At 44.0% G+C, this 18,489-nt stretch overlaps 3 protein-coding genes across 5 annotated transcripts in view; 2 read left to right on the top strand and 1 right to left on the bottom strand.

Moving 5' to 3' along the window:
* Nucleotides 1–88: 88 nt before the first annotated feature.
* napgb (N-ethylmaleimide-sensitive factor attachment protein, gamma b) lies at nt 89–2,935 on the bottom strand. Its single transcript, XM_067253310.1, has 12 exons — nt 2,770–2,935; nt 2,332–2,399; nt 2,163–2,247; nt 2,042–2,059; nt 1,894–1,924; nt 1,635–1,744; nt 1,357–1,423; nt 1,203–1,273; nt 1,020–1,098; nt 805–884; nt 503–632; nt 89–363 (listed from the first exon to the last, which is right to left on the bottom strand). The coding sequence occupies exons 1-12, from the start codon at nt 2,823–2,825 to the stop codon at nt 226–228; spliced, it is 933 nt and encodes a 310-aa protein (XP_067109411.1). The 5' UTR covers nt 2,826–2,935; the 3' UTR covers nt 89–225.
* A 466-nt stretch (nt 2,936–3,401) lies between these two features.
* Nucleotides 3,402–9,800, top strand: rab12 (RAB12, member RAS oncogene family). 2 transcript variants are annotated; one of them, XM_067253690.1, is made up of 7 exons: nt 3,823–3,844; nt 5,037–5,097; nt 5,687–5,883; nt 6,358–6,525; nt 6,687–6,776; nt 7,127–7,231; nt 7,486–9,800. In XM_067253690.1, the coding sequence occupies exons 3-7, from the start codon at nt 5,710–5,712 to the stop codon at nt 7,591–7,593; spliced, it is 645 nt and encodes a 214-aa protein (XP_067109791.1). In that variant the 5' UTR covers nt 3,823–3,844; nt 5,037–5,097; nt 5,687–5,709; the 3' UTR covers nt 7,594–9,800. The 2 variants fall into 2 exon arrangements, with proteins under 2 accessions (XP_067109790.1, XP_067109791.1); XM_067253689.1 differs by lacking the exon at nt 5,687–5,883 and having other exon boundaries at nt 3,402–3,844; nt 6,387–6,525.
* A 1,329-nt stretch (nt 9,801–11,129) lies between these two features.
* LOC136959420 (microtubule cross-linking factor 1) overlaps nt 11,130–18,489 on the top strand; it is a 32,891-nt gene continuing 25,531 nt past the window's right edge. The window contains exons 1-3 of one of the 2 annotated variants that reach the window (XM_067253750.1): nt 11,130–11,395; nt 13,116–13,340; nt 13,529–13,687. In XM_067253750.1, coding sequence (XP_067109851.1) covers nt 11,234–11,395; nt 13,116–13,340; nt 13,529–13,687 — 546 coding nt within the window. In that variant the 5' untranslated portion in view covers nt 11,130–11,233. The remainder of the gene's footprint in view (nt 11,396–13,115; nt 13,341–13,528; nt 13,688–18,489) is intronic. The other variant, XM_067253751.1, reaches the window with a different exon arrangement.

Raw genomic sequence — 18,489 nt, 5'->3', positions numbered from 1 at the left:
TATATTTATGTATCAGTAGATTTAGCTCTGATTTATAACGGCTAACTGAATTTTTCATTGTTTTCACAGACAGGGAGAATCTGGGAGCTCAGAAACTGTACCCATATATGGGGAAAGGTCTACTTTTCACCTGATATGAACCCACATATCACACTGTTATTGTGTATGGAATACGAGACTGTGTAGTGAACAAATATTCAACCATCGTGTCGTGTACCTCGAGGCTTAACACAAGCCTCCCTCATAGTCGTCGTCCTCCTCTGGTGCGACCTCCCCACTGGCGCCCCCTTGTGGTGCAGCAGGGGTCTTCTTCTTCTTCACTCCACCTCCAGGCACCCTCAAGGATATGGCCAACTTGGCATACTGGGGACAGAAAGGAAGAGGAAACAGATGAATGGTATAAAATATGTTTTGGGGTGCCCAAAGTGCCCAAATTGACCTCATTGACATGAGGATAAAAATTGCTGGAGAAACTGCATTGCATCTGATGCATCTTACTCACATCATTGTCCATGTACTTCAGTAAAGGTAAGTTACAAATGTAGTGGACTACATCCTCATCCTGATCATCATACCCCGCCAGTAGTGTATTCATGGCAATGGCATCTTCACTTGTATCGTACCCAGGTAAACTGCAAGCCAATCACACATTGCAGTTTCACAATCATTTACACAGTAGCTGGTTGTGAGTATTCTACGATGAACATTCCAGATTAAACTGGAACTGTAGCTGTAGATATGCATAACACGGGTATGCACGGTGGATGAAGTAAAGTGAAGGTTTCATAAGAAGCATGACTTTACCTGTAAGTGTCTCTGACACATTTATCTGCAGCCACAAAGTCCACTCTGTGAAGATGTACCAGCACTTGTGCAGTTGTTTTCTAGACATTTGAGATAAAATCACAGACCAAGAACACATGCAGCATATAACTCAATATACAGCATTAGTACTGTAATATGAACACCATCTCAGCATGAGTACTTGACGCTTGCATACGACCAAGAATGTATAGTACCTTAAAGCACATTGGATAGTTTTCAATATCTTTGTACATGTTCTTCTCTTTCTGAAGAGCCACTGCAGCTTCATCAAGCCTGTATAGAAATATAGTGTTTGTGTTCAAATAGAGTCATATCAAAGATTATGACATTCCAACAGTAGTAGTAGGGATATGGACCCAGTAAAAGTGTGCTCTTACCTGCGCAACCGGACCAGGAGTCTGGAGGCTTTCCCCAAAAGTTCAGCTGCTTGACGAAGACGGTCCTCATTCTACAGGGAGACAGTGTGGGTGAATCAGGAACTTACTTTGAGGGGTATCTGATCCAAAATATACAGCATTCCATCATCCTTACTTCAAAAACAGATGCTGCCTTCTGATACAAGTCCACAGCTTTCTCCAAGCTCATAGGTTCAATGAGTCTGATCACAAAAAGAATGACGATTAAAAAAAGAAAGAAAACTGACTTCAGTCAGATAACTTGTTAATAATGCCTATTGCACTCAATCACACACTAAAACAAAATATACATATTTTTGAGAATGTGCATCCCTTGGTGTGACGGGATCACTGCTGCATGGTGTATTACAGATTATCTGATGCTAAGCTACAAGAGATAGGATCAGAACTTACTTGCCAGCCCTGTCCAAAGCCATTGCTGCTGTGTCAGGAGTTCCATTCTCCACATACATCATGCTGGCTTTTTCTATGTATTCGATAGCCTCTGGCATCTTCTTCATGTCCTTTTACAGGGAAGAGAGAGTCCATGGTGTCTTAAGTGACATGGCTAACACAAACTCTTCTCTCTCCTCTTCACTGTACTGTACGGCTACCATAGTCATTAATGTGGTCGTACAGGTATTATGCATTTTTTGAATGAGTTAGAGCTCACCTTCATCATCATCCCAGCTTGCTCAATTGCTCTGGGGGAAAAAAAACATGTTACAAAGTAGGGGGAAAAAAAACATGTTACAAAGTAGGTCTGCCAGCCTATATTTCCTTCTATGTAATTGAATGTTTGTCCAGTGAGTGTTACTTACTTCGCAGCATGAAATAGTCTGGGGATTTAGGTTGAGGAAATCACAAGACATTGTTACAGAATCTAGTCTGGATTCAGTTGAAAAGAAACTGAGAAACTGACAGTCCCATAAAAAAGGATACGTTTTATTTTCTGTGTGATATTCTGCCTCCTTCAGGTAGGCATCCTTTGCTTGCTCAAACTGTTTGGCATTCTTGAAACACACAGCTGGAGATGCAAAACCCGTTATTTTCATATACAATTCTGTTATAGGCCTTACTCCAGTAAATAAGACTATGATTCAGCCCTTACCAGCTTTGGCATACTCGGACGCAGCAGTGTCATAATCTGGCTTCCACTTGGTTAGATTTGTTTTTAAACTGCCATGTGAAAAATTGTAACATTGCATCACAATCAAGTCACTATATTTGATGTTAACTAGATTAGGACGAAACTATGATACAGTAACAGTGTGAATATACTGTAGTAGGCTATGCGAATGTATTGGTACAGCTAGTAAACATCAGAGCATCTACTGTAATTTGGGATTTGTATTAACTACAAAAACTTGGCAAGCATGCTAGGTACAGTCCATGTTACTGACATGCATAATCGTTTTATTTTTATGCAATAGCTAGCTACTGTCTAAACCGCAGAAGCTACTAGATGGGCCAAATCAATGAGTACAGTAGCTATGCTGGCTAGCGAGCAGCCTGTCTATCTGAATGAAAACACTTTGGCTTGTCATACCATTTCTCCGCTTTTGCGATGTGCTCATGAGCTTCGTTTATTTTCTGTGCGGCCATGGTGTTGCCGTCGTCGTTTACAGTTAAGGATATATGTACTTGAAAATACTGAATAACGATAAATAGATAGCCTAGATGTCGTAGGTGTTTGGATTAAAAAGACCTGCCCCGTTTCTACGTCACAGATCGCTACACTACGGATGCCCGGATGGGCGCAATGCACCATCAGTATTACTAGTTGCTACAGTAGAAGTTCTACTTCACCTACTATCTGCCAGTACATAAAGGCAGGACAAGGCTACACTAATATACTTCTTGGGGCCATTCTCTACACAGGGATGCCGTTTTAGAGTGTTTTAGAGTGCAAATACATTTAGAATCTCTTGTTAGCTTGTGTCTTGTGGAATTGTAGATTTGCGTTCAGTAGCAAGGGCATATGTTTGAGACTGGCAGGACAGAAAATACAGCATAGTGTGAAGGAAACAGGGAACTGACAACTTCTGAAATCCCTCCATTACAATCTAAATCCATCTACACCTTTCTTTTTTATCGTACGAATTTGCTGAGGGGACATTATATAAAGTACAAATGTTTTTAATTGTGACATACTGGAGACTTAAACTGCCGAGTTTCCAATGTAAGCATGAATGCAACTCCAAAGGAATGCGACGGAAGCGGAAAGATGCGCGGTGACGTAATGTAAAAGCTCCTGACAGTCCAAGTCGGTTGGTCAACAACAGTTGAAGAGTGAAAACTTTAGTAAACTTTAATAGTAAGACGAAAGAAACGTATTTCAACTATTCTCACCCATACGTGTCTTTATCAAAGTGTGTTTAGGTGTACAAATGTGGTATTATTGATGGATTCGAGGTACGAAATCCAGCGGAGGGTCGGTGGCGGGGGCTCTGCTAATGCGTCCCCCGCTCTGGGGGCTCAGTCTCGCCGTAGAAAAATGCCACCCAGACCCGCTGATTATAAACTTCAAATCATCATTATCGGCAGCCGTGGTGTTGGCAAAACAAGCCTCATGGAAAGATTTACCGACGATACCTTTTGCGAAGCATGCAAGTCAACCGTTGGTAAGAGTTAGACAACTTTTCCTATAGCCATGCCATAACGGTGATTGTTGATGCAGCTAGAGCTAGCATTGTTTTCCTGCACATTTGCTATCGGGTACAGTATCCGTAGTAGCCAGCCTTTATAACAATAACGGAAGCAATTCTCTGTAGATCTGTTCTATTGGTTCTATTCTATTGATCTATTGGTTTTTCATTTGATTTTCATTGCCACTTGAGTCAGTGCATTGATTGATTGATGCGGTTGCGGTTTAAGTTGTTCACTCAAGGCCTGTCAAACAGAGCAGGTCTATTAATCTCAATGATGTCAAATGTATTTTATATTAATTTAGATTGAATGTAGATTCAATATATATTTAAATACGTATCCTGTGTTATTATTTGTTTTACTGTAGCTTAGCTTCCGTGTCTAAATCTAATGTCATGTTTAATATAACAATCTATAGATTTCCTATTTGTGTTCAGACAGGTAGGCTACAGTTAACCATGTTGTCCCAAATGTCGTTGTACAGTACTTCTAAAGAGCAGTTACGTTAAACAAGTACTATTATCTTGAATACAACTAAAGATTGGAAAGGCAGGGCCTTCTTTATTACCTTTTTTATTAGTGTTTTAAGCACTTGTCTTAACTCATCAATAAGTTATCCAGCTAGCTTAATCACTACATTTTCACTGAAAGTGTAAAAAAGCACACTATTTGTAGTCTAATTCTTCTTTATAGTGTCTATGGTACACAGCCATTTAATGTGTTGAAGGGGGAACACTGCTCTCAATATGACCAACACAACTGACAGGCCTGCCATAGTCCCAAAATAGTCAAACTCAAGCAGCTGCTTTGGCAAGCAACCATTTTGTGCCTTGTCATACTTGTCACACAGCTATGCAGGTTACTTGAGCTCCACTTTTAGCTGTGCCCCATGGTGACTCTCCTATCCCGTTGATCAAAATGTATTCAAAGTAAACAGCTACTTTTTTTAACAGGATCCTAAGATAGAGTACCCTGTGCCTCGGGATTCATTGAGAACTAGGCCTAAATGTCTCAGTGGATAGTGACATTCCAGTGTACCTTTGTTTATGAAGAAGCCTTTTGTCACATATGAAGTAGCATGCATTTAATAATATGTGCACTTGCTTGGTAAGTTGGTTTGTTATCCACCTTATATAAATTTTCAGTATCTTATGTGTTCCTCTGCAGGAGTAGATTTTAAAATCAAAACAGTTGAGCTGAGAGGGAAGAAGATCCGGCTGCAGATATGGTGAGTGGACAGGAGGAAGACGGAGACCACTGGATGCCTTCCACCATCTCACTGTCTCCAACAGACTGTCTATGGGTGCATCTCAGTGGTCTAGAATTGCTTCCTTTCCTTAATTTGTCCTGGACAGAAAGACATGAACTTGTATTTGACAAGTGCTAAAATGCACCTTTCTATGTAGTCAGGCATGTTGAATTTTAAACAAAAAAGATCCTCATCATGAATTCTTCATTCATTTCAGTTGTTGTCAACAAGACATGTTGAAGCAATATTCCATTTTTGGAAATGGATGATTTTGTGTTGTTCAACTGCAGAGACATCTACTGCTTTGAATAACTACCGCATGCCAAAACAGACACACCTCCGTACGTGAGCTCGCTTGGTGTGTCATTGTGCTTGGCTGAAATGCATACGTGTCTCCCTAAATAACACATTCATCCTGTTCACTAACCCGTTCATCCAATTCTACCCCCCAAACTCCACCTTCCTGACCTCATTCACTTCACCCCCATAAACATCCCCTACATTTCCTATTTCTCACCCAACTCCACTCCAACCTTTCTACCACTCCTCTCCACCCTCACCATCACAGTCTATTCAGGATGGCTGTCCTGAATGTGTCTTGTGTCTCGTGTTGAGCAGCTCACATCTCACTGTCCTGCAGCCTGGGCTGCTTCATCACTGTCAGCCCTAACCCTCCTCCGCCATGTGACGCCTGTGTCTGACTCTGCTGCCACTCATAGCCTGACTCTGACTCACACTGGAAAGGGACAGGCTAGCAGGCCCAAGGTACAGTACATGAACTCATATGAATGTAGATTAACCTCTAGGCATGTCGCTAACTTGGTCCGCAAAAGTTACGGTAGCTAGGAGATCTGTCCCTTCTTGGCAATAGGCAGTCTTGTCATTCTGGGTAGATTTGTTGATATTAGAAATGGAGGGGTTTGATTCATACACATTTTGTAGAGAATCTGGCAATATTGTGACACAGTTTACAGTTGTCATAAGGATATAATCAGGAAATGGCTTTTCTTGTGTTGTGAGTTAAATTGTTCTTCTTGCTTATAGCAGATCAGTTAATTTGGTCTAATGATAATAGTTCTATGAAGCTCTGATTTACCTAGGTTTGTTCTGGGTAGGACCAGTATGACTCTTCTTTACAGTACAAGGCTCCTTATCAGTGTAATAACATTGCAGATGATCAATAGGAACATTTATCACAACGAGCACCCTAATGTAAAGTGTCATTTCTAATGCATGCAGATCACTGAGTGTTCCCCCTTTCCACCCAGGGATACTGCTGGTCAGGAGAGATTCAACAGCATCACCTCAGCTTACTACAGAGGGGCCAAGGGAATCGTGCTCGTCTACGACATCACCAAGCAGGAAACCTTTGATGACTTGCCCAAGTGGATGAAGATGATAGACAAGGTGACTTGTTCCTCAGCCAAATAACTGTTTCGATCAATGTTGTTTTATGGGCGGGGGGGGGGGGGGGGGGGGGGGGGGGGGGGTAGCATGAAGTGTTTTGTGTACTCCCAGTGTGACAAGCTCTCTTCATGGGTCTCTCCCTCTCTGTTGATGGGTGTCAGTATGCATCAGAGGAGGCCGAGCTCCTGCTCGTGGGGAACAAGCTGGACTGTGAGACTGACCGCATCATCACTCGACAGCAGGCTGAGAGGGTGAGCCCTGACCTTAGAACATACAGGAGGAGTCGCCGGGTAACTTTCGTCCAAAGATTCACTGCTTATCTTGTCCAAAGCAGCCTTGTGTCTTTCGGCGAGCTCACATGCGAGGTCAATAACCAAGAGAGTGTGATAATGCCTCAGATGCCAGTCTACATTCCTATTGATGGCCTTCATTACAGAAAAAAGTCATTAAGATTTATTTAAGAAGTTTACTAAATTCTTTGGTTACCATAATCTTTTTTTCTACTGGTCCGATTTGAATGTTTATGCAGGCACTGTCGAAAATAAGAATCAGGCTTATTGTTGTTCGGTAACTAAAACAAGATGTCCTTTCTCATATACAGTTTGCCTCGCGAATTTCCGGGATGCGCTTTTGTGAGTCTAGCGCCAAGGATAACTTTAATGTGGATGAGATCTTTCTAAAACTGGTGGATGACATTCTTAGCAAGGTTGGTAGCTCACGGGGCTCTCTATTTTGATCTGGCTATAACTTGGTACAAAACTTTCTGTTGCTTAATTTTATGCATGCTATGCACAGGCTAAGGAGGATTTACTTCACATTTTATAATGTAATATAGTTCTTCATAACTGCTTCCACTCATGTAATCATGACTCTGTACCCTGTATAGTTTCTGCTGCTGTTCAATAGATTGACGACACCATTAACCTACGCTTTCCTCGTCCTCTGTGCTATTTTCAACAGATGCCGCTGGAAATGACCAACAATGAGCTTTCCAACAGCATCCTGTCTCTGCAGCCTGAACCGGAAGTGCCTCCAGAGCTCACCCCTCCCCGCATGCGCTGCTGTTGAGTGGACCCCCCCATTGACCCCCCCCCCCTCCATTCTACCTGCACATGCAGTGAACCATTCTGGCCACCAGAGGGTAGCATCGAGCAGCTGTCTGGAATTGTGAGAGTCAGTGGCTGCTGCAAGAGGCTCAGTGTCTCCACTTGATTTGCCCTCCTAATTCACCTGTTTTCTGTAGCTGAACTCTATAGCATGTACAACAGACAACACACACTAACACATAGACCTCACCCACCACCCCCACTGTCCATCCTTGCTCCTGACTACCTCAAGCCCAGGACTGTTCAGCTAGCTGGGCCTCCCAGGTGCCTTCCAGGTAGAGAGCCCTTGGTACCCACTGCACAGCCACACACATGGGGGGCCATAGAGACAGGAAACATGGACTCCTTATAGAGGGACTAGGGCTGCTTCTCTTCCTACGCCGTAAAAATGATTGAAAAGCACACACACTACGTTAGACTTTGAGTAACTCATGTCTCTGATCTCTACAATTCTGGGGGTATGGAAAAGGATGCTCATATCGCACATCTCTGAGAGCAGGTTATTGGACTGCTTGTAGATACAGAGATTTCACCCTTTAAGAGTTATTAAACAAACAGTGACTGCTTGGAATAGGGCAAGATAACGTGCAGTTGTTGTTTTTTTGTGATTGAAGAAATAATGTAAATATATTGCTAGATAGCCCAGCTGATTTTGGCTGGATTCCATTGAAGAGGTTTGTGTGCTGAATTTTTACGTGTGTATATTACTGGCCAATAAGAAATAGCCTTGAAGTGGTTGTCAGTTGCATCCTTTTGCCTTACAGTATTAGTGGCTGGAATGGTTCATGTCACATTTGTATCAATTGTAATGTTTTGCACTACAATCCATTATAGCTAGTTAAGCTGACATGCTCAACTGTTTAGCAGACAGTGTAAAAATAATTACAGTATTACTTAGTCTAGGTAGCTAATGAAAACAAACCTTGTTTAAATGTTGGACCTTTTGAGTCCCTTCATTTTGGGCAAACAAGTGCAGGTGCAGATGGGTCGTGTAGTGATTAGGGGGCATTGTGGCTGTGCTCAGAAATAGAATAGGTCCATAATACTGCACACAGGGAATCCTGTATACAGACTGCAAACATCATGTTGGTGGAGGAGTACACTTTTTGTTTCTAAACTAATATTGTCCAGTTGATCATTTTGGTTATGCTATTTTTAGAAGCCACTGTGAACAGTCCTTAGTCGTCGTCCGTCCCGTCCCCCATCTTATTTTTGGAACATTCAGAGCTACTGTTTAACACGGTCCACATTTATTGCAAGTAATCTTAATCCAGACTTTTTCCTGAGACCCCTAAATTAAAGCAAGTGCAAAGAAAACTTCAAATCACAATTCTAGAATTTTCTGGATGTATTCAGAGCCTATTTGAAAAATACAGGGTTATGTTTTGTTGGGAACAGCATGGGATGTCCTACAGCACAGTCTGTGCACCTAATATGTGCATGTTACTTTATTATTATTTGAGCAAACAACCACAGCTCACATCAACTGAATATAAGTAATTAAAAACAGGGACTTTAACTTTGTCTTTTTTTGTAAGTTCTAAACTGTGCTTTGACTAATTATTTCACATTGTGATTTTTCAAGTAATACAGTATGCCTGATACTTATAACTGTCAAATAAGCAGTGGTTAGTTATTCTATCCTTCTATTGCTTGACAGAAGGACCTCCAATAACCGAATGTCTGTCCGTAGCCAAGTATGAAAAGTGTATATTAACTTCAAAAACTAGAGAAGTATTTGTTTCCCTTCTTTTCAAATGTGCTGGAGCCCTCTGAAGGACCTAGGTCAAATATGTTTAAACCTCTGTGTTCTTATGTAACAGTTTGTGTTTGTTCATTAATTCATTCATCACTTGTTTTAATGGTTTGTGTTAAATGTTTTCTCAGTTTGTTGGGCTGAAATTTGTATTGATGTACTCCCATTGAGAAAAATAAGATGTATCATTCTATATAATCTGTTTTACAAACAAGCAGTTTCTGGATACAAACTTATATCATAAATATAAGTTTCTCCACACCACATTAAACCATACAAGATGAAAGACTGCACTTTTTATTAAACCAGTTTCAGATATTTGGAAACAGTTGAAGTTTGCAAGGATTTGTGGTATTTATAACTAGTGGCATTCTCAAACTAATGATGTGCAAATAAAGTATATATTTATTACCCTAAAAGCTGTCTCACACTATTTGTCCTAAACTTCCTGAGGGGTGACATGTGGGGCACATGTTTTTCGAACAGTGTGTGTGTGTGTGTGTGTGTGGGAGAGAGAGGGAGAGAGAGAGAGGGAGAGGGAAAAAGGGAGAGTGAGAGACATAGTGTGAGGAAGGACATGCGCACGAAGGCGTGTCTGACCTGGTACCAAAAACGAGGGGTGTGTTTCGGTGTTTGTGGGAGACGAGCGCATGCGCCTTGCGCAGAACTACGGGCGTCAAGTCTCAGACCGCAGCGATTGCAGATTTTACATGTCAGATAGAAGTGTGAAAGGGCAAGAGACGGGGAGCGGACGAACAGGGGCCCAAGAGGTGACGAAACCGAAGAATGGGGTATTCAAATCGGGGATAAAGAGAAGTCTGCATTTATTTTATTCCGACTAAGCTTTGCGATCAGTGACTGCAATCTGGTTCATCATTTTCCTTCTGATAAATCCATGTATTACAGGGATTGCTTCAAGGAGACGGAGCCGGGCTAGAGGGGAGCACAATGACAACCTGGTGAATGTATACAATTGGATTAAATAAAGCAGCGCGAAAACGCAGTATGCGCATCACCAACCCGAAGTGATGAATAGCAAAACAGGGAAACAAGACTGTATTTGTGGTGTTGCCTGTCCAGAGTATTTTGCTGTGCTGAGGATCGATCTATTTCTCCATCATCCTCCCCTTGGTGTTGGAATATAATGGAGAGCTCCAATGGCTCTGGCAGTGAAACCAAACCGCAAAACCACCAGTTGGAAAAGAAACGGTTGAACAGAGCACCTTCCCCGGCAAGACCTTTTCTGAAGGATGTCCACTCCCGGTCGCCTAAACCACCTGCAGTTGTACCAAAATCCCCAAAATTGAATAAGCAGCAATCATCCACAGTGCCCTTAACCAATCGCAGCTCCAGACGCACCATAACTGGAGCGAAAGACAAACCAGCAACGGTAAAAAGTAACATCAAGTCCTCTATCACAAAAAAGATTATAAAGGTCACCCAACATGCAGCACTTGAGCCTAAAATCGCCAGCAAAGTGGACAGCAGCAGTCCTATCCTCGTCAAAGGCAAGAAGGGAAAATTAGCCTCACTATCTCATAGTCCGTTCAGCCATGGTTCTCCAATACGTGTTCCAACTGGTGCTACCCTCGGCAGGGTTAGTCAAACTGACAGCAGCTCAGATTTATCAGATTGTCCTTCGGAACCGTTGTCCGACGAGCAGAAGCTCGTTCCGGTTGCTAGTAGCGATGCAGAGTCGGGCACCGGCTCTGGCAGTGACCGGGATCAGGTGGGAGCGGATAATCCGCTGCAGGCAGCATCATCCTCAGAAGCAACCGGAGGGGCTGTTGCTCCATTGCGCGTAGTGGAGGCTGGCGCGGCGGCGGCTTCTCAGGCGAAGGGAAGCATGTCTCATGCTCAGCACAGCACAGGTGCACACGGAGAGAAATGTAAACAGGAGAATCCATCAACAAGCGCACAATTTAAACAGGAAGGAAGCAAGTATTTAATTGAGGAGGATTTGCTAAGGGAGATTGAAGATCTTCGTTCAGAAAACGACTACCTCAAGGTATAAACCATATCTATTTATCTGAAGTTTGTCATAATATTGTGTAGCCTATGCATAGTTTCCTCAAAATTGACAATTGTGACCATGAAATGCATGTCAATTTGATTAAGCATAGGCTATATCGTCTGCATCACCCATTGCAGAACATGGAATGTACAATTGAGTATCATCAATATCCTTTTGGGATTTTGCAGTATTTAGCGTTTGGATTTTATTAGTTGTCCACCAGTTAGATTAAACTTTCGGTTTGATGGACACTGGAGGCAAACTTGACTGATTTGTAGGCTACCTACATTACAGTTATAGTACCAATAGTGCCATCAAGGTATTCTTAACCACAGCAATCCCAGTTTCAGGATATTTTCCCTTGACAATGTTGTAGTTTCTAGATTATGGGGATACATCTGTCCCCAGGATCTAATGACATCATGAACATTACAAAGTACATCCTGTACATAAATGAAACTTATTCAAACAAATGAGGCTATTTGATTAAGTTTGATGGAGGGGAATAGAAGAGGAGCTGATGCGGCAAAGTATTTGCCATAATGTTTCAGATGTGCAAAAATGGATTCATATGCATGTCACCATGGGATTCTCCTAACTTGATCACAGCTCTGTCTCTGCAGCTCTCTGGGAAGACAAGAGAATTAATCAGCTTTACTGCCTCTAGTCATAATGGCTGTTTCCCCCAGGACTTGATAACAGTCCTTTATCCCATGTGTTTAGGGTTCAAATGCATGCCTCGGTGTCTGTCTGTAAGCCAGATACATATCCACAGTCTTTATCCTCCACACAAGCAAACTTAACTCATCCCTTTCTGACACAGAGCAGAATCTAGATACTTTTTGTACTAGTCTTGTCAGGTTAAAGCTACACTCATAGCACCAATCAGTTATCCAGATATTCCCCGTCCCTGTCCTTCCACAATTCAGTTCCTCAGACACTGTTAATTCTTTGATTGGACACATCAGCTCAGAGCTGCACAGAGTGTCACAGCTCATAAGACTCGATAGGATATGTTTTCTTGGAGGGGGAAATAGAGAAACACTCTAATCAACAAGCATGACACCCTTTATTAAGAGTCCTGTTTGACACACTCAGGCTGACCCTTTGCTTTTAACCTGCTTATTGATTTGGCTAAAACTAAATTGTCATCAGCTCCCCCACAATTGTGACAATTGGGATTTTCATTCATTCGGAATAAATATAGATTCAAGTTTCAAGCTTTATTGTCAGGTGCACAGAACAACACAAGGTCAGACAGATTCAGTTCTCATCGTCATTCCCAGGTGTTTCCCTGCCTCTGATCTCTGCCTGGGTTTTTGTTCACGTGTCAGTCAAGCCGTGTGCTCTGTCCTCAGGGGAATTGCAGTGAACAGAACGAGCAGGGTCAGCTATCAGGATAGAGGTCAACTGCTCTACCCTAGAGACTCGAAACAAACTGCCTGTACACTCTCCTCATCCTGGCCAGGCTTCTGTTATCTCTCAATGAAACATATTCACAGACACATGTGTTTTCCAGCTCGTTTTAGCTGGGGGTATAACACCAGTTCAGCGAGACAAATGTGTCAACGAAAGCCTTACTGTTACATCGTGACTAAGATGCACAGGAAGCGCACTGTCCCTGCTTCGTGACTGCTTATCGCATTGCTATACCATACTCACGTCCTAACTGCACCTGACCGTTGAGCTGTCCTCACCCCTGTGTGCTGGCCAGGATGAAGTGGACGAGCTGCGGGCAGAGATGGAGGAGGTGCGGGACAGCTACCTGGAGGAGGAGGTGTACCAGCTGCAGGAGCTGCGCCGCGAGCTGGACCGCTCCAACAAGAACTGCCGCATCCTGCAGTACCGCCTGCGCAAGGCCGAGCAGAGGAGCCTGCGGGTGGCCCAGACCGGCCACGTGGACGGGGAGCTGCTCCGCAACCTGGAGCAGGACCTGAAGGTCTGTGTGTGTGTGTATGGGAGTGTGTGTGGGTGGGGGGCTCTGTGTGAGTTTACACAAGCGTGTTTGCATGTGTGTGTGTGTGTGTGTGTGCAAAGGGTGCATACTCATATCCCCTCGTACACACCTGTCTGTCGATGTATTCATGGGTTTTGTGTTATGTGCGTCATGCCCACGTGACCCCCCAGGTGGCGAAAGACGTGTCGGTGCGTTTACACAACGAGCTGGAGAGCGTGGAGGACAAGCGCACCAGAGCGGAGGACGAGAACGAGCTCCTCAGGCAGAAGATCATCGAGGTGGAGATCTCCAAACAGGCACTGCACAACGAGCTGGAGAGGGCCAAAGAGGTACGATGGTAATGCGGTCTGTGATGAGGATGAGGATGATGAGGATGAGGATGATGAAGCTAATGAGAAGAACCGGCATCATATAACTGGCCATTCAGAAGTCTGCTGTACTCCAAACAGCTTTCAGCTGTTATGTGAGCCTATGTTTGTGTATAGGGTAGTATTCTGTCTGTTTCAAATCAATGGAGATCATTGCCCAGAGCAATGAGGGTCACTGGAGTTAATCATCTCCATTAATCATTACATGGTTCCCTAAGCCCTTCAGGGTAGAGTTTGATCAAATACAAAGTCTGGGTATCTATCACAAATATTAGAAAACGGTTTAATGTGTAGACACTGAGCCCCAGACGCTTTTTACTTTTGTTTATTATACGGCTAGTGTACGTGTCAACACTCCATCGTGTGTTTGATGTAGCTCATTAGAGTGTCTGTGCCTGGTTAAGAGACGTGAAGGAAAAGAAGATGTGGAGAAGCTATTCTTGGTGATTGGGTTTATCTCCTTGCTTAAGCTAATGAACTGTGACACATGCAGGTACAGTGCTGTCTGGGAACACAGGGGAACTAGGGCAGAGATACACACACATTCAGTGTGTGGTGACAGTCAATAGCATTGTTACTATATCTCACCATAGGGCTCGACATGTTCCTATTCACTGAAGCAAGATTTTTCAGCTTATAAAAAGTCCACCTGACCTGCCGGTGTCTGACCTTGCAAGGACATGTCTAGGTTTGGTTTGCTGATGCAGCAAGGATTCAGGGAGTCAGATGGCTGAGCGGTGAGGGAGTCGGGCTAGTAATCTGAAGGTTGCTAGTTCGATTCCCGGTCATGCCAACTGACGTTGTGTCCTTGGGCAAGGCACTTCACCCTACTTGCCTCGGGGGAATGTCCCTGTACTTACTGTAAGTCGCTCTGGATAAGAGCGTCTGCTAAATGACTAAAATGTAATGTAAATTCATTTCTCCTGACTGCTGTTGGACGTTATTGACCTTTTCAGTGGTTTGTGAGTAGTGTGGATAGGCCACCCTGTGGGTGTAGTGAGTAGGTGGCACCCTCTACGTGGTGGCCTTAATCTGTACTTCAAGTTAACTCGGAGGGACAGCGACCAGAGCGAGAGCCTGGCAAACTGACACCGGGACCACAGGAAGCTCTGAGGGATGGAGGGATGGACGGAGAGAGAAGGGGAGGGAGAGACACAGAAAGGCAGAGCTGTTCTAGTGCACTGAGTGATTGCAGTTTCTCCTCCACTCCCCTGAGGTTTGCCCCAGAAAAACACTGGCAGCCTCTGGATCTGCGCTCTACACGTCATGTGACCACCGCTCCACTTCCTCACCAGAGGTGTTGATATTCTGTGCATTGTCCAACATTATCTAATTAAGCAGGACAAAGGCTCTTATAATTATTTTCCTTATGTAAGGGGAAAAGCTCATTCTTTAGGCTCATAAAGATTTTCCTGGTGTGAGGGATTCTTCCTTTTTTTCTCAGAGAGGATTTAATAATGTATGCTTCTGGCTGTTGCATATTTTGTTTCATTCCCGCAAAATTCATAAGGCCGAGTATTATAAATTTACTTGCCAGCAAATGTCAAATGCCTGATTCTTAAGTGTGATTTTAAAAGATGCATCACACACAATCTTTCTCATGGAGAGGAGCACACACAGCTGATAAGAAGCATGTTCTTAAGAAGAATGTTGTGGAACCGGACGAAGAGCTTACTACTTCCTCATTAACCAAGTAGCTGGAATCCATGCATTTCATTTGGACTCAGTCTCCTCTATGTTGAAACGCTCGACTAAAACGGTTCATGAGGTAGAGAAGTTCAAGAAGTTAGAAAGCCTACGTAGAAATCCCATATTTATGTGTTGAAATAAAATATCAAAGTGAGCTACAATATACCAGTGAATATGGTGAGTAGAGTAGAGAGAAAGAGATAAGAGAGAGAGACAGCTAAGAGAGACAGAGCTAAGAGAGAGAGAGCTAAGAGAGAGAGAGCTAAGAGAGAGAGAGAGAGCTAAAAGAGAGAAGGCTAAACTGGACTGTGGGCCATATGCTAGCTGATGCATTATGCTACAGTAACTCCCCACCCTGTCCCTGCCCGTGTGCTATCTGAGGGAGCACAGTGGGACTCTGGCCGAGGGATTGGCACCCTGGCTTGGATTAATCCAACAAGAAGGCCTGGTTATGAAACGGCCTGGCATGTTTCAGAGCCGGACGCTTGGGGGGGGGGGGGGGGGGGGGAAGAGGAGGACAGGCGTGCAGTCAGATGGCTGTGGCGGCCTGTCGGCCTGGGATACAGCCACAGCTTACCAGCCTTTCATAAACAGTTTAGGAGAGCCGGTGGCCACGACCGTCTGTTGTAGTGAGTAGCTGGGCATGTTGCAGCTGCTGTCTCCGCGTGGTGGAGGTGAACACAGGAAACAGGGAAGGAGAGGATGGTGGTTAAATCATGTCTTTGGCCTTTCAAGAAAGCCTTGCCGATGATGCGTTTAATGAAGCATCACTGATGTGAAGTCATATCACTAAGAGATTCAGATGATTGAATACTTGTTATCAGAATTCAAAGAGTCTACTACAGCTTCAGCAAACTGTCCTGCTCATTGTGTGTCGGTGCCAGTCGGTCAGCATGGCTGCACCAACACCAGGAAACGCTAGCGTGTGACATACAGTTACTGCAGTGACAACATCGATAGAGAGGGAGAATGACTCTTGGCTGCTTTGCTCGATAGCAGTGACCCACACTCCTGTGTTCCTTCACGTCCAGATTGAGTAGAGTAGATGGAGTTTGGTGTCTCAGCAGATCCTGGTTCCTCTCTGCTGCTAGAAGGATAGCAAAGAATCTCATTGACCTAGTTAATGTCTTTTCTCTGACTCCACCGGTGGAGGAAGAGAGAGGAGAGAGCGAGGGGAGGAGAGGAGGGCGAGAGCAGCGTAGGGACTCTGCTACTGTAAGAATTTACTGCAGTGACACACATCCATAGGAAGCTGTGAAGAAGTCCCTGTTGACAAGACTGTATTCTCTAGTGACTCTGGTGGGATGGACACTGTCATATATACACAGAGCACCTAGCTCAGGACAAATGACAAAGAAAGGGATTTGGCCTAATCCATTCTGTATGAACCCAGTCGTGTCCATATAAGGATTTATGTGTCCTTTGATGTGAAAAAACCTTTGAGAAAAAATCGATTTGAATATTTTGCATGAATTTTTAGAAGTGGATGAACACGCTATCGCATGCAACCTCAACAACACTGACTCATATTCCCTCTCTTTATCAATGAAACAGACCTCAGTCTAATCCCCGAACCCACTCAAGCGGTTTAGGGGATGAGACGAATCTGTTCTCAGTTAAACACATCTGTCCCAGACTCCTCTGCCCAACCTCTATGCCAGAAGTGTGAAATGTCGAGCTGCCTTTTTGGATCCCCAGAGCAGATGTTTATGGTTCTAAATTAAATAAATCCTCAACCAGCCTTGGATAATCCAGCAGATTTGCTCCAAGGTGGACACCCAAGCCAAGCAGAAAAAAAGATTAATGGAATACGAGCGTTTAATCTGGTCTGAAAAGATGTAATCAAAACCCACTGGAAGTGGGTTTCACCCAGGTGAAACCCACTGGAAGAGGAGTGGACAAATTCCTTGCCGTTTTCCCCCCATCACAGATCCTCCTCTCCTGACAATGTTTCTATAACCGCAGTCCGCAGATATCCTATGGTGTCTCTAAACGGATTAGAGTCATATGCAGGAGTGGTGACAGTATCTTGGCAGACACTTGTCTGCCCTGAGTCGCTGTGTTTCCCAGCTCTTTTCCAGTGAAGCGTAGTCAAAAAAGCGGTGTGCTCGGATAAGGATGTGCTCGACGACATTGCGGGACATGTTCAGATGGAGGGGCCCTGCTTAAACTGTGTGGACGAGGACAATGCATCGTCTGACTGGGCAGGAGCTAGCGCAGAAGGGCTGTCTCTGTGCTCTGGTCAGCGAGGGCCTGGGGAAATACTCCTCAGAGACCAGGAAGAAGCCAGGGCGAGGAACGCAGAGTTCCAGCTTCCACTGAAACAAAGTGTTCTTGCATGTCTTCTCCTGTAGCACAGTGCAAACAGGGTGTGGAAGTGTACTGTAGTGTACTTTCAGGAGAGCTGATCATTCGTTTTGAGCAGACTGTACATTGTCTGTGTCTCATTGTCTGATCCATACAGATTCCCTCACGGAACAGAGATCAAAGGATGGACTGCAGCTTGTTCTCTGTCAGAGTTGGTCATCATGTACAGAGGACTGGCAGAGCAGATGTATGCTCAGTGTTTTCTAGGCTTGTTTTGTTGCAATCAAGAAGCCATCATTTAATAACGACTTCAGCAATAATAGACGTGCCTCCCTGGTTGAATGCTCCACAACTACAGTCTCACTGAATATAGATCAGATAGACTTTCCAAACAACACAGAATATTCAGAAGTAAACAAAAGTAGAAAAGGTCATGGTCAGTATTGCCCCACTTGTTTAACAGAGTTAATCCAACAACTGACATTGAACCTGGTTACCCTTATTTACTAAACTGTTTTTCTGCTTACAAGTCATTAGAACCATATGTGCCAAGCCATCTCCTGTCCCACTGACCCATATCTCCCCGTGGCTCTAACCCCTCCTGAGCCACCTGAGCAGGCAGCTTGGGTCTGGAGGAGCGTCTAAGCCATCTGTCTCAGTGCTCTGGACTCCTCCTCACACGTCACAAGAAGCCTGATCAATACAGCCCTGAGGACTGCCCACTGTCCCACATCCACTAGGAACATCCACTTAAGCAGGTTCCAGCC

The sequence above is a fragment of the Osmerus mordax genome, chromosome 16 (assembly GCF_038355195.1).
Source record: "Osmerus mordax isolate fOsmMor3 chromosome 16, fOsmMor3.pri, whole genome shotgun sequence".
NCBI lineage: Eukaryota > Metazoa > Chordata > Actinopteri > Osmeriformes > Osmeridae > Osmerus > Osmerus mordax.
The sequence above is the reverse complement of the archived record's forward strand: the minus strand, read 5'-3'. Positions and strand labels throughout refer to the sequence as shown.

What these genes read in the sequence shown, in the direction of transcription:
- rab12 (XM_067253689.1), top strand. Translation starts at nt 3,625, where the DNA reads ATGGATTCGAGGTACGAAATCCAGCGGAGGGTCGGTGGCGGGGGCTCT. An exon ending in AAGATCCGGCTGCAGATATG is followed by an intron (nt 5,098 to 6,386) that starts GTGAGTGGACAG and finishes CTTTCCACCCAG; the next exon opens with GGATACTGCTGGTCAGGAGA. An exon ending in CTCGACAGCAGGCTGAGAGG is followed by an intron (nt 6,777 to 7,126) that starts GTGAGCCCTGAC and finishes TCTCATATACAG; the next exon opens with TTTGCCTCGCGAATTTCCGG.
- napgb (XM_067253310.1), bottom strand. Translation starts at nt 2,825, where the DNA reads ATGGCCGCACAGAAAATAAACGAAGCTCATGAGCACATCGCAAAAGCG. An exon ending in AAGCTGGGATGATGATGAAG is followed by an intron (nt 1,745 to 1,893) that starts GTGAGCTCTAAC and finishes TCCCTGTAAAAG; the next exon opens with GACATGAAGAAGATGCCAGA. An exon ending in AGGCAGCATCTGTTTTTGAA is followed by an intron (nt 1,274 to 1,356) that starts GTAAGGATGATG and finishes GTCTCCCTGTAG; the next exon opens with AATGAGGACCGTCTTCGTCA.